Here is a 13312-nt window from a genome sequence, read left to right as displayed (position 1 = left end):
AAAATTTTAAAAATCCAAAGTATATATATATATATATATATTTTGTAGATGCACCATTAATTATTTTTATTTTTCATAAATAATTTTAAATAACACTATGTTGATTGAGTCATTTGTATTAACTTTAATCTTCAATTAAGTGGCACCATTTTCTTAAAATATATTTATATTATATTAATGGGCATTTTCATCATTAGGGGTAGTATTGCAGCAAACAAGGAACTTGGGGTGGTTTTATGTCAAAAAAATTTTGGAGGGATTTTTTTTTTTTTGCCAAAAAACGAAATGAGAGTGTTTTATGCAATTTGCCCTATTTGTAATAAAATTATGAGACGCGGAAATATTTTTAACATGTCATCTAAGCCAATGATATAATTTCACCATCGTCAAAAAGTAGGTGATTGTATTTTGTCAATGAAAAAATAAAATAAAAAATTAGCACTTATTATATTAAAATTCGTATAGGCATTAAGTTGAGCATATGGTAAAGAAGTATTATATTTTTATATAATTTGTGTTACTAATTAGCTTCATGATTCTTCTAGTGCTTTATGAGATTCAAACATTAAATAAAATTCAAGCGCTAATTTCATTTCATTAAGCTTTTCCTCTTTTTCTTTAAAAAAAAACATTTTCGCAACAATATTTTTGACAATTATTATATAAAGAGAAATTGATATGCACACTTCACTTTAAAACACACGTACAAAATTAAAGTGAACATTGCATACATATATATGTGGGTGTGAGTTGAACTTGGTGCGACTTAACTCCAACTTAAAAATATGTTTAAAATAGATGTAAATATATAATAAAATTATTAACAAAATCTCAATTAATTAAAATTTCAAATGATTTAATATATATATATTTAAAATCCAATAAAGCCTTAACTTGAAATGGTATGTCCTCCAAACTTCAAAAGGAAGATTGAGAGTTCGATATTTGATAGGAACGTATGTATAATCCAACTTACTTATAAAAAGTCGGGATGACAAAGGTTGTCAAACACTTCAACCCAACCATAATGCAAATTAAATTTGGCTTAAGGTTTTCAACTTAAATACAATGTTAATTGAAAACTAGTTCAAGTTAGAGTAACATTTGATTATCTTTGAGTGGAAAACAAATAAAATATTATATTATATGAATTAATCTAAATAGATATAAGACTCGTCATATAACTTGTAACACCATATAACTCGTTTAATAATTCATTCAATATTTTACTTAATTATAAATACAAATATAAGACAAAAAAAAAACAGTAAAATATTTAACTAAAAATTCTGGAATTACTATCATTTTCATTTGATCAAAATAAGTCACATCATCAACTAATGGTCCAACTATCTTATAATACTAATTATATATATATAATTTAATTTAATTTAAATTTTCTTTTAACATGATTTAATTAAACAATTCAAATCAATTGACCCACCCAATCCAAATATAATAAGATTAATTAAAAAGAAGAAGAAGAAAATAACCGAATAAGCACAATTATGACAAAAACAAGGGTAGATCTGAACGGAGAGACATTAGAATATAATGATGCCACATACCGAACGAGGGGTCAGTCAGCCAAAGCCAACTAAGTCGGAATAAGACTTTCTTCTTTCACAAACACACAGAAAAGTGTGTGTGTGTGTGTGTGTGTGTGTGTGAGAGAGAGAGAGAGAGAGAGAGAGAGAGAGAGAATAGTAAACCATTTTCTTCATTTGCTGCATATTTGTCAATTTGTAGGAGACAGATTAGAGAGAGAAAAAGAAGGCCTGAAGAACACGTCTAGAGAGAGAAAGCACCGTCGCCTGAGGGCAGAGAAAGCGGCCGATCGCAACGGCAACGGACTAGAGAGAGAAACAGCCGCTGCTTCACTGACAACCAAATGGGCACTCTCCAGACATGGCGAAAGGCCTACGGCGCTATCAAAGATCACACCAAAGTCGGCCTTGCCCATGTTAATAGCGATTTCAAGGTCGCCTATCCCCCGTCTCTCTCTCTCTATATATACATATATATGCGCGATTCTTGTAGATTATGTTGATTTGATTGTATTCTATAATTAGGATGTTGATGTGGCGATCGTTAAAGCTACGAATCACGTTGAGTGTCCACCCAAAGATAGGCATCTCAGAAGTCAGTTTTCTTATTCATAGATCCAAAATTTTGTTTTGTGGGTTTTCAATTTCTGGATAAAATTTCATGTGAAAATTTGATTTTATGGTTTATTTCTTGCAGAAATTTTGGCCGCCACGTCTGCGATTCGGCCTCGTGCCGATGTTGCATACTGTATTACCGCTCTTGCAAGACGATTGGTGAAGACACATAATTGGACGGTATGTATATTACTGTTTTCAGATCAAAATTAGTTTGTATTTTGCGCCAATTGTTTAGATTTGATGTTTGTCCCAATTGAACTTTTTTTTGGTTCTTGTTTGTGGAAATGAATTGGGGTTTACTCATCAATTTTTTTTTTTTTCTTTTTTCTTTTCTAAATAAACAATTTATCACTCTGTGTATCTGCATATAAATACTATGTTGCATCCTATTTTTAGTTGATAGTTTGAAATGTGAAAATCTGTTTAGTACTGCCTGAATCTTAAGCGACATAATTTATAGAATGGTGTTCTTGCACAAGGAAATGCTGCAAGTTTCTGATGAATTTATATCTGCAAAGTGTCACACAAACTTATGATATACAATACTCTAATTTGTATTGATGTAATAGAGTTCTACGGATCATGACCAAGCTGGAGCTCCAAATCTAATCCACCTTCGTCGCTTCCACCTTCTTTCTCAGCATCTTTCATGGACTGGGCACCAAATCAACACTTCTAGAAGGAAAAATAAATCAGTACTTAGTTCAGAATAGTTATGTGGATTCATTACTGGGTTGATTCTTCATATTGAAGAAACTTGAATAGAATATTTGTTCAACGCAGCAATGTTTTCCTTTTTAATTAGTATTAAAAGTTTACAGTACTATTAATTTAGTATTTAAAAAATTCAGTTTTTAAAACTATAAGTTTTTCTCGGATGATTTTTAATTTTATTAAAGGAGGGGATCGAGGTCCTTGTTTTTGAAGAACTTGTTAATATGAAGAAATCCTCCTCCTTTTGTATATCTTCTCCCTCTCTAAGAAAATTTATTTATTATATAAAAAAAGGTGTTTCAGTTGCTGCATCCTTCATCGCAATCCAAGGATCAACTTTTTGGCATCTGCTGATCCAACTTCAACACCATAGCTTGTATATTTCTATTTGATGTCTATATATATATATATATTTTTTTTTTTTTTCCTTTTTTTCTTTCTTTCTTTACTATACATTATATTTTCCCTGAAATACAAATGATTGTATATTTGTATGGATATGTGATATTATCTTTATTATCCACCACCACGTCCTCCTGATTCAAACTCCTACTGTACATTTTTTATTTTTTATTATTATTATTTATTTATTTATTTATTTTTTTTCTGTGTAATTTGACCAATTTAATATTGCTTTAAATAGCATCAAATTCCTATCAATCAACATTGCTACTGATACATAATTACCGCTAACATTGTCGGTGATAGAGCTACAAAAAATGTTTGACAATTTCAGTTACATGGCTTATTTATAACAGAAGTCTAGCTCATCTTGCGTGTGATTGTGCCTATATCTGTGAAATCATTCTTATTGTTCAACAGGTGGCATTGAAGACTCTGATAGTTATCCATAGGACGTTGAGGGAGGGTGACCCTACTTTTAGAGAAGAACTTCTGAATTTCCAACAGAGGGGACGCATTCTCCAATTGTCTAATTTCAAGGATGATTCAAGCCCCATTGGTCAGTTTTGTTACCCTACGCTTGTTCTTTGTTTCCTTTTCATCATTACTGGCTTTTATCTGGTCTTAGTTGAACTGACCACCTTAATTTTATAGTAGGAAAAAAAAAATTGATGCTTCTGATTTTTTTTTTAATTACCTGTTATTGAAATTCTTTATTTCATTTTATTCCAGCTTGGGACTGTTCTGCCTGGGTACGTACATATGCACTGTTTTTGGAGGAACGACTTGAATGCTTTAGGGTTCTGAAGTATGATATTGAAGCTGAGCGTCTTCCTAGACCTGCCCAGGGGCAGGAGAAGGTATACCTCAAATATATACATGTTTATGTAAAATTAGTTCTGTATATATTTTTACTAGAGGACAAGGCAAAGGCATTAATGATAAAGTTTCCTCAACTAGAATGAGCTTTTGATTTTGGATTAATGCATTTATTTCTTGAACTTATGTGTTCTTTTTTGTTGTCAATCAGTATCTTTGTATTATCTGTGTTTCTTTTTCTTTGTAAGGCCATTAAACAATTAGATTTGATTAAAATTCTCAAGATAAACTAGAGGTTTTCTTGTTCATATAACATATAAGTAAAGTATATGGATGTTGAATGTCTTTGAAGAAGCTCTAGATTCAGTATAGGATGTTTATCTTGCCGTTGGGAGTTTATGCTTTGAAGAACCTCTAGATTCATTATAGGGCAAAGTGAGAAAAACACCCCTAATGTTTACATTTTGAGGAAATAATACCCCTATCCTTTATTTTGGGTATACAAGTCCGTTGAGTTTGAAAAACGTGGCAAAGAAGGGCTTAATATCTATATTTTATCAAAAAATGACCTTTAAGAAGTCATGTGCATCCTTACATAACTATTTTACGTTATAAAATCCCTGAAACACCCTTTTGATCTCTCAAAAATGACCCTTATACCATTTTATATATAAATAACATTTCCCACTCTTTTTGCAAACCCATAGGGCAGTTTAGTCTTTTTACATTTATTTAGATTTTCACTTTTTTATTTTTTATTTTTTATTTTTTGTGCAGTTACATAAGGGCATTTTAGTCTTTTAGTTGTTTTACTGACAATAGGCCCTTGTTCGCACCAAAAGTAAAGCATAGGGGCTTTTAAGAACATATAGGGGGTTATATACCCTATATGCATACTATAGGGGTGTTTATTGCCCACGACCCTTCATTATAGGAGGCCATTGAAAGTTTAGGTTAAATGTAGTAATTGATTGATGAAGTCGATCTTTTATATGTGGTTTAGTAGTTTCTTTTTCTTTTATTTTCTTTTCTTTTTGTAATTTATGTTGGAAGCAGGGTGAGGCATTTCACCTGCACAAGAGAGGTATTTCCTCAAGACGATGATGGAATAAAGCAGTTTGAGAATAGATGAGAGAAGACGATAGTAATTTGGGAAATTTTCACCACACTAAAATGATGGTGTCCTATTGTGTTTTTATAGTTACAACAATAAGAGAGCGATGGAGAGATTCTCTCAACAAACTTATTTGAGATTCAAGTCTCAACAAACTTATCTCAACAAACCTATCTGGATTTCCCTTTCACCTGATTTTCTGGTTGATCCAATATATCATTAGCTAATCTCTTAACACCCCCCTTCAAGATGATGGTGGAGCAAGGATGAACCAACTTGTCTCTTAGTAGTTGAAAATGGGGTACCGATAGAGCTTTGTTGAAGAAATCTGCTGGCTGGTCAGCACTAGGAACAAACACGATTTTTAGAGAGCCACTTAAAACACATTCCCTTAAGAAGTGATAGTCAATCTCAATATGTTTGGTTCTGGCATAAGGAACTGGGTTGGAGGCTAAGTATGTAGCACTGATATTGTCACAGTGAAGGATTGGAGGATGGTGTAATGGGATTTTCAACTCTCGAAGAAGGTATTTAAGTCGCTGCATATCAGCTGTTGTGTGTGCTAATGCCCTATATTCTGATTCAGCGCTTGATCTAGAAACAATGGATTTTCATCTCTCTCTTATATACTTCCCCTTTATTTTGATTTAATTAGAAAAGGGGAAGTATATAACACGTAAAAACAAAATGCTCAACTCTTTTAAATGAACTTTTTGAAAGCATTCTAGAATACCTTAAAGAGAGTTAAATAAAATGAGGTCCTTTGAGGGAGAGGAAACCCCTATTAGTGTGCTTAAGTTCTCTATTCTTAATACTTTAATATTTTTTATTAGGAGGAGATTTTGTAAATCTATAGGGGAGATAGTGGACTTTGTGGATACTACGAGTGTCTAAGGGCCCTATTTGGCCCTTGTGTGTGCTGTCTATAATACTTACTTTTCAGAAAAAAAAAAAGGGAAGAAGAAGAAAGAGTTTCATCAGCTGTTGGTTTTACAAATATTCTAGATATTGTAGGAGTTGTCATGACTGCCCCAAACCGTGTAGATATCATCTGCTTTGCACACTTGCCTCTCAGTGCTCAACGTTTTCCTCAAAATGCGTTTACATGATTAAGGGGTTTCCCAACCCCACCCCCCCCCCCCCGGAGGGGACAAAATCTCCCCAACCCCCCGCGCGAAGTGGGACGTCACAATTACCCCGAATTTGGGACCTAGCGTCCTCACTGGCTTGACACGCATGGGTTGTGCACGCCCCCCATTGTTGGCTAGGGATTGCCTCTGATAGCATTTGTAATTTTGTCATGACTTGCTCCAAACCGTGTAAATATTGTTCACTTTGCACACTCTCCTCATGGTGCTCATGGTTTTCTTCAAAATGCGTCTAAATGGTTTAGGGGTGTCTACGCATATAAATTACAGGAACTCCGGCCCGCCCCACCGTGAGCGATGTGGGACGTCACGGAAGCTGTCAATCATGGTTCAATTAAGGAACTTCATTATGAATGATAAATAGATAATGGAAAAATATAGATGCTAATATATTTTTATTTATTTATTGTTTCTTCGTAGTTGGTACTATTCACACACATGCCTTCACTGAGGCTTGAACCCCTGGCCTCCCTTTAGGAAGTAGGGGCTTGGTACCACTTGGCCACTGTCCCATTGGTGATGCTAATATATTTTTATTTACAAGTGCAATAAATAGGGGAAAACATTGTTGGTGACTTTAAAAATTAAGAAATAATAAAAAAAGTAAGATACTAAATGAGGCGTAATAACTGTGCAGAAGGCGACCTTTTGTTTAGCCTTGGCTTGCAGATGTACTCAAACTGAGTAATTTGTGTCATTCTTTAAGCATTGATGTCCTTTTGTTTAGCCTTGACTGGCAGATGTATGCAAACTTAGTCTTTTGCGTGATTCTTTAAGCATTGATGTTTATAGAACTGGTTTGCCTTTAGGTGAGCCTCAAGTAAGCATTTAAAACGATGCACAGGACTATCTTTTCTTTTATAAATTTAATTTTTTGGTTTTACTTGTTTAATTTATCTACTTTTATCTCGTATATAGATAATGATAAATTGAGCAGATAATGTACTGATATATTGAGTTATGGTGATTGGGCTTTATGGTGTTTTGAAGATATATGGGGCCATTGTTTGTGATCGCTCTGGATTTCTGACATTTGTCAATCGTGGTTTTCTTCTAACAGGGCTATGGTAGAACTAGGGATTTGGACAGTGAAGAACTATTGGAGCAGTTGCCTGCTCTGCAGCAGCTGCTGTATCGTCTCATTGGATGCCGGGTACTATTTTTTGAATCCAAAACTTATATCCTTCAGGACCTTCACCACTGAGACATTCATTTAAGTATTTTTGCTATAATGATCTTTGTATGGAGATTCCTAAATTATTTATTATGTATTAACGTCCATGAATGAAAATTGATATTGTATTTTGACTTTACAGCCTGAAGGTGCAGCCATTGGCAATTATGTAATACAGTATGCTCTTGCTCTGGTATGTGCACCTTTTTTTTTTTATTTATTTTTTTATTTTTAATGTTTTTGTTTGCTTTGTCGTACTCATGCCTAACTTGAATAGAAAAGTGTGTGGGTTTTGATTTTACAAATAGTTTTAAGATGGTCTTCTGATCTAAGACACTCAAAATTTTGTGAGGAATGTGTAAAGTAAGCACCAGTTTATAGCCCATGATAAAGTTAGATTGCCAATTATGAGTGCTGAAAAGTAAATAGAAAAATTAAAATAAAAAATCAAGAACTGGATCTACCAAACTCGAAATGACATGAGCATAATATGTTCTTTTGCTCTTCATACTTCGGAGTTAACGATATATATATTCCCTTCTGATGTTTTTTTTATTTTTTTATTTATTTTTTAATTTGTTTATTCGCTCTAGGTGGGAACATATTTTTCGTTCTTGCCACATGGTTTTAACATGCTCATGCGGAATTGATAAACACCTCTCCTTTTTTTGTGCTCAAGTGCATGTTTACGAAATTATATGTCTAGGAAGAAATTTTCTTTTTCAATCTTTCTATTTATATGTTTTTAAAATTGTGGTTTATGTTTTCTCGCTGAAAACGTTAGATTGACAGTTGTGAGAATAATATGTACCAAGAACTGGATCTACCAAACTCAAAATGACACGAGCATAATATGTTCTTTTGGTTTTCATACTTTGGAGTTAACGATATATGTATTCCCTTCTGATGTTTTTTATATTTATTTATTTATTTTTTTTGTTATTTGTTTATTTGGTCTAGGTGGGAACATATTTTTCGTTCTTGCCACATGGTTTTAACATGCTGATGCGGAATTGATAAACACGTCTTCTTTTTTTTGCTCGAGTGCATGTTTATGAAATTATATATCTAGGAAGAAATTTTCTTTTTCAATCTTTCCATTTATATGTTTTTAAAATTGTGGTTTATGTTTTCTTGCTGAAAACGTTAGATTGACAGTTGTGAGTACTGAAGAAAAAAGGGAAAAAAATAATCAAGTTGGGTATACCAAATAGGAAAAGACATAAGTGAAATCTGTTCTTGCATTTCATGCTTGAGATTGAACATTATAAATATGCCCTGATATTTTTCCCCCACTTGCTCTAGGTGAGAACTTATCGTTTGTGCTTGCCACATGGTTTAAAAATGCTCATGCGTAACTGATAATGCCATATTTCTGTGTGCAGGCTTGTAAAAATGTATAGCGACAAACAAATTTTTTTTGTTTTTTATTTTTAAACTTTGGTTTTATACTTCCTCAATGGCTCATATCCTGTAGCTGTCAAGAATAGTATCCTCCAATAATAACTTATCATATTACCTTGTCACTATTGTAATTTCAGGTACTCAAGGAGAGTTTTAAAATTTATTGTGCTATTAATGATGGAATTATTAATCTTGTTGACAAGGTACATTGGATTTATTTTTCTATTTATTTATTTTTACGAAATTACTTTACAAAGTATTACCTGACACTTCTACTTGTTTTGCCAATTTTTATTTCAGTTTTTTGAGATGCCAAGACATGAAGCTATTAAAGCCCTAGATATCTATAAAAGAGCTGGCCAGCAGGTAATACCTTTTTTTTTTTGGGTAGGTAGGGTTTGTATCTAGTTTGTTGATTCATTGTGAATCTTCTTGATTGACTGCTATTATGTTTTTTCAAAATTACTTGCGATATGAATTAATTGAAAGCGTGGTGGCTTGAAGTCTAGCCTTTATAGTGGTTGTCAGCATTTCAGTTTTATGGTGTATTACTCAAGAAATGGGTTTTTACTGCAGGCTGGGAACCTTTCTGATTTTTATGAAGTTTGCAGAGGATTGGAACTTGCTAGAAATTTTCAATTTCCTGTTTTGAAAGAAGTAATGATGCTTACTGAGATATAACATCTTTGTTGGTTTTTGGTTATTTTCTTTGATGTGATTGTTACAAATGATGCCAGCTTGACACTTGTTCACCTTTTCCAGCCTCCACAGTCCTTTCTTATCACTATGGAGGAGTATATAAGAGAGGCACCACGGATGGTTTCTGTTCCAAGGGACACATTGGTCAGTATGATTATTTGACATGCAAGACCTAATTGTGTTGCACAATATATTTCCTGTTTGAGTTAACAGCTTAGTTTGTGTTCCACTCACCAATCATTATTGTTGTGATATAAACATATTTAACTCTTTGTTCCATGTTAATTTTAATTCTGGTTTAGAAGTTAATTGCTACATAACTAATATGTGGTCATTATGAACCAGGAATATCCCGAAAGGCTTCAGTTGACATATAAACCAGAAGAAGAGCTCTCTCCTTCTGAAGATACGAAATTATCAGTTGATGAACCCATGCCACTGCCTCCAGATATTACATTCTCAAATGTTGAGGTCACTCCCTCACCTCCTCCCCCAACCATGGACACTGGAGATCTACTGGTGAATTACTTGATTCTTATTTTTGGTTAACCTCTCTCTTTACTTTTCTTTTTTCTTTCATTAATCTTTTTCTTATTTTTCATTGTTTCAGGGATTAACTGTTACCACACCTGATGCATCTGCAATCGAGGAAAGTAATGCTTTGGCTTTAGCTATAGTTCCAACTGGTAACAATCTCTCTCTCTCTCTCTGTGTCAATGTATCTAACTTAATGACACATTATGTTTTAGCAAGGAAAGGCTTAATAATGTCACATCTCCAGGTACTGCATCATTGGACTCTGGTGCTGTTCAAACAAATGGTTTTGATCCTACTGGATGGGAACTTGCTTTGGTCACCGCTCCTAGTAGCGATATTTCTTCAGTCAACGAGAGGCAGTTGGTAGGATATCCTATTTGCTTTTATTTTTTTAATTTTTTTACTTATGATATTTGTTGCATATAGATAAGAAACATATATTACTACCGTTCACACTAAAAAAAGTGAGAACGAAGTGTTGGTTCTTCCCACATGTAGGATACATGTTATAATTATATTGGTCAAAACTCTGAGATAGACAAATTAATGTTAGGTTTTTTTTTGGAAAGAAATCATCAAAAGTTAATTTTGGTGAGGAAAATTTGGAACAATAAGATTTCTTTTGGTTCTTATATGAGTTAGTTAGGGCACCACTATTTGTCCTGAGAACATGCATATAGTAGTCTGATGTTTCGTAAGAACATGAGTTGAAAATTTCTCTGTGTATTTCTAAAAAGTCTTCAAGCCATAGTCATCAGAAGACACCTTGTCCCTTGCTATCATTGTTTGGCACACACATTCAACACTTCCATTCCAAATATGTTAAAGTTTGGCAATATAAAATATCGAGAAACCAAAGAGGAAAAGCAATCTACAGTCGAGCACCTTGCTTGTGTCGGAATCGGTGTCGGAGGCCCCTCATCTTATTCTCTCTTTGGTTTTCCTTATTAAAGAAGAAAAATAGGAAAGGACCATTGCATATCAACATAAATAGGTTAACACTGTTACATTTACATGATTCATTCCATTGTAGTAAATTTCAGTAACTGTATGGATAAATTGTGCACTTTAATAATACTAAATCTCATTAGATATCTAGTTGAAAAGATGGTGTAAATAATTAATCTAGATCGGAACCTTTTAGTGTATAGCTTAAGCTTTTGAAATAGTGGGTCGGTAAGTAAAATTAATTATGGGTTTGATCCTTCTCTTTGATAATTATAATTGGAGTAACATCTCTCATTTTCTTGAGAATTTCAAAACTTTGTATTGCGCCAGTTTTACAATTAAATTATCAAGTCAAATTCTATCTATAGATGTGTATCCTACTCATCACATTTCGAGTATGTGTGTGCTACGTTTGTTTTCTCGTTTTGAGTATCACAACAATCTGCATTTCATGTTAAGATTTCAAACTTGTAACTAGCAAAATAACTAACCAAATAGCCTAATGGTACTTACACCTTCCAAAGAAGAAGGTTGGGAGTTCAAGTCCCCATGGGAGCAAAGTGCATTACCATTAATTACATTATATGTTTAATTGTTTCATTGCCGTTGCAAATTTCAAACATCAAGATTTATTGTATGATCTTATGAATGTTCTCCGACCACTGTGAATGAATGTCAGGGTGGAGGATTGGACACTCTCATTCTAAATAGTTTGTATGACGAAGGATCATACAGAGCCTCCCAGCAGCCAGTATATGGAGCGCCTGCCCCAAATCCGTTTGAGGTACCAGATCCATTTGCTTTGTCAAACAACATCGCGCCTCATCCATCAGTTCAAATGGCAGCAATGGCTCAACAGCAGGCAAATCCCTTTGGTCCTTACCAACCTGCCTATCCACACCCACAGCCGCAGCAGCAACAACATTTGATGATGGGACCACAAAATCCCTTTGGTGATGCTACCGGGTTTGGAGCATTTCCCTCGAACCCTGCTACTCACCCACAAACAAACAATCCATTTGGAACCACCGGCTTACTGTAACGACATGTTGGAACATAATACATAGTGTATAATCTACGCCGCCCGGCACAGTTGATTTTGGTGTATTTGGAGTTGGCAAGCAGTGGCTTTGTTTATTCTATACACATGAGGGGTGTTTTGAAGCCTGAAATCATATTTTTCTTTCAGAGTTGTAAAAGACAGTGATTTGATTTTGAAGATGTAACATTTGTAGTTAAGATGATTTGAGGTTAATCCGCATAATATGAATCTGTTGTGATCTCTTTAATAAGATGTATATTGAGGAAATGGTAGTTGTGATTGTCCAGAATAGGTCAAGTGTAACATCTTTATTGGTGAAGGGGTGTTGCAAGTTTTAAACAGTCAAGTTGATTTGGTTTGTTAAAGAAATAAATTATTTATAGTGTAATATATATTTATATATATGGAAAAGCCTTGCTTTGTAATCAGTTTATTTGCAAACCCTTTTAATCACATTACATAATGTGGATATGGCTTGTGTGGAGAATAAGGATGAACAATGTTAAAAGTGGGACCTAGTTGGTAGAGGATACAGCTTTTCGAGCAGGCATGTCCGTGTTTGATTCCCCACTTTTCTAGTTTGTCAGGTAATAATATTAATAAAAAAAAGAGACCTTTAGGGCGAAAATTTGGCGTTCTTCATATTTAATATACAAATAAAAATTTAATTAAATTTATATAATAGAAGAATAATCTATATTGGAGGTTTGATGTAAGGGAAGTGAAATTGTATGAGATTGAAAGGGAAATCAAAGAACAGATGGAATGTCAACTTTACATAGTTCCATGTATGTTTTTATGTTAGGGTAAATTGTAGTGACACCACTCCATATTTGCCTAAAAGACAGGTAGATACAAATTGCCCTCCATATTTGCCTAAAAGACAGGTAGATACAAATTGAAGAGAGTGTGATCCACTTGCCCCCTTAGGTTTGCAAACTTGAATATTGACACCCGTTTTATAAATAAGGAGCCAAACACAGCTTTAAGTGACATGAAATGTCTAATATGATCTTGAAACGTTAGAAAGATCTGCATTTGTCCTGCTAACAACATAAGGGTAGAAATTTTAACAGTTGTCTACATGCATGAGAGTCCCTTATCATTACAATTCTGTTGTCATTATCTAACCATTATTGAGGTGCT

General features: G+C 33.7%; 1 protein-coding gene across 1 annotated transcript; it reads left to right on the top strand.

Annotated features, from left to right (window-relative positions):
• Positions 1 to 1594: 1594 nt before the first annotated feature.
• Positions 1595 to 12433, top strand: LOC132295327 (putative clathrin assembly protein At2g01600). The gene is made up of 15 exons (XM_059793543.1): positions 1595 to 1981; positions 2073 to 2142; positions 2245 to 2342; positions 3702 to 3840; positions 4014 to 4141; positions 7423 to 7515; positions 7679 to 7729; positions 9078 to 9143; positions 9241 to 9306; positions 9517 to 9597; positions 9703 to 9783; positions 9985 to 10158; positions 10250 to 10325; positions 10421 to 10539; positions 11804 to 12433. Exons 1-15 carry the CDS (start codon positions 1892 to 1894, stop codon positions 12164 to 12166), a joined length of 1695 nt encoding a protein of 564 aa, XP_059649526.1. The 5' UTR covers positions 1595 to 1891; the 3' UTR covers positions 12167 to 12433.
• The last annotated feature ends 879 nt before the right edge of the window (positions 12434 to 13312 follow it).

The sequence above is a fragment of the Cornus florida genome, unplaced genomic scaffold, assembly GCF_030987335.1.
Source record: "Cornus florida cultivar Cherokee Brave unplaced genomic scaffold, ASM3098733v1 CherokeeBrave_3.0.0_Hap2_Chr02, whole genome shotgun sequence".
In the NCBI taxonomy this organism is placed as follows: Eukaryota; Viridiplantae; Streptophyta; class Magnoliopsida; order Cornales; family Cornaceae; genus Cornus; species Cornus florida.
This window is presented reverse-complemented; position numbering and strand designations above follow the sequence as displayed.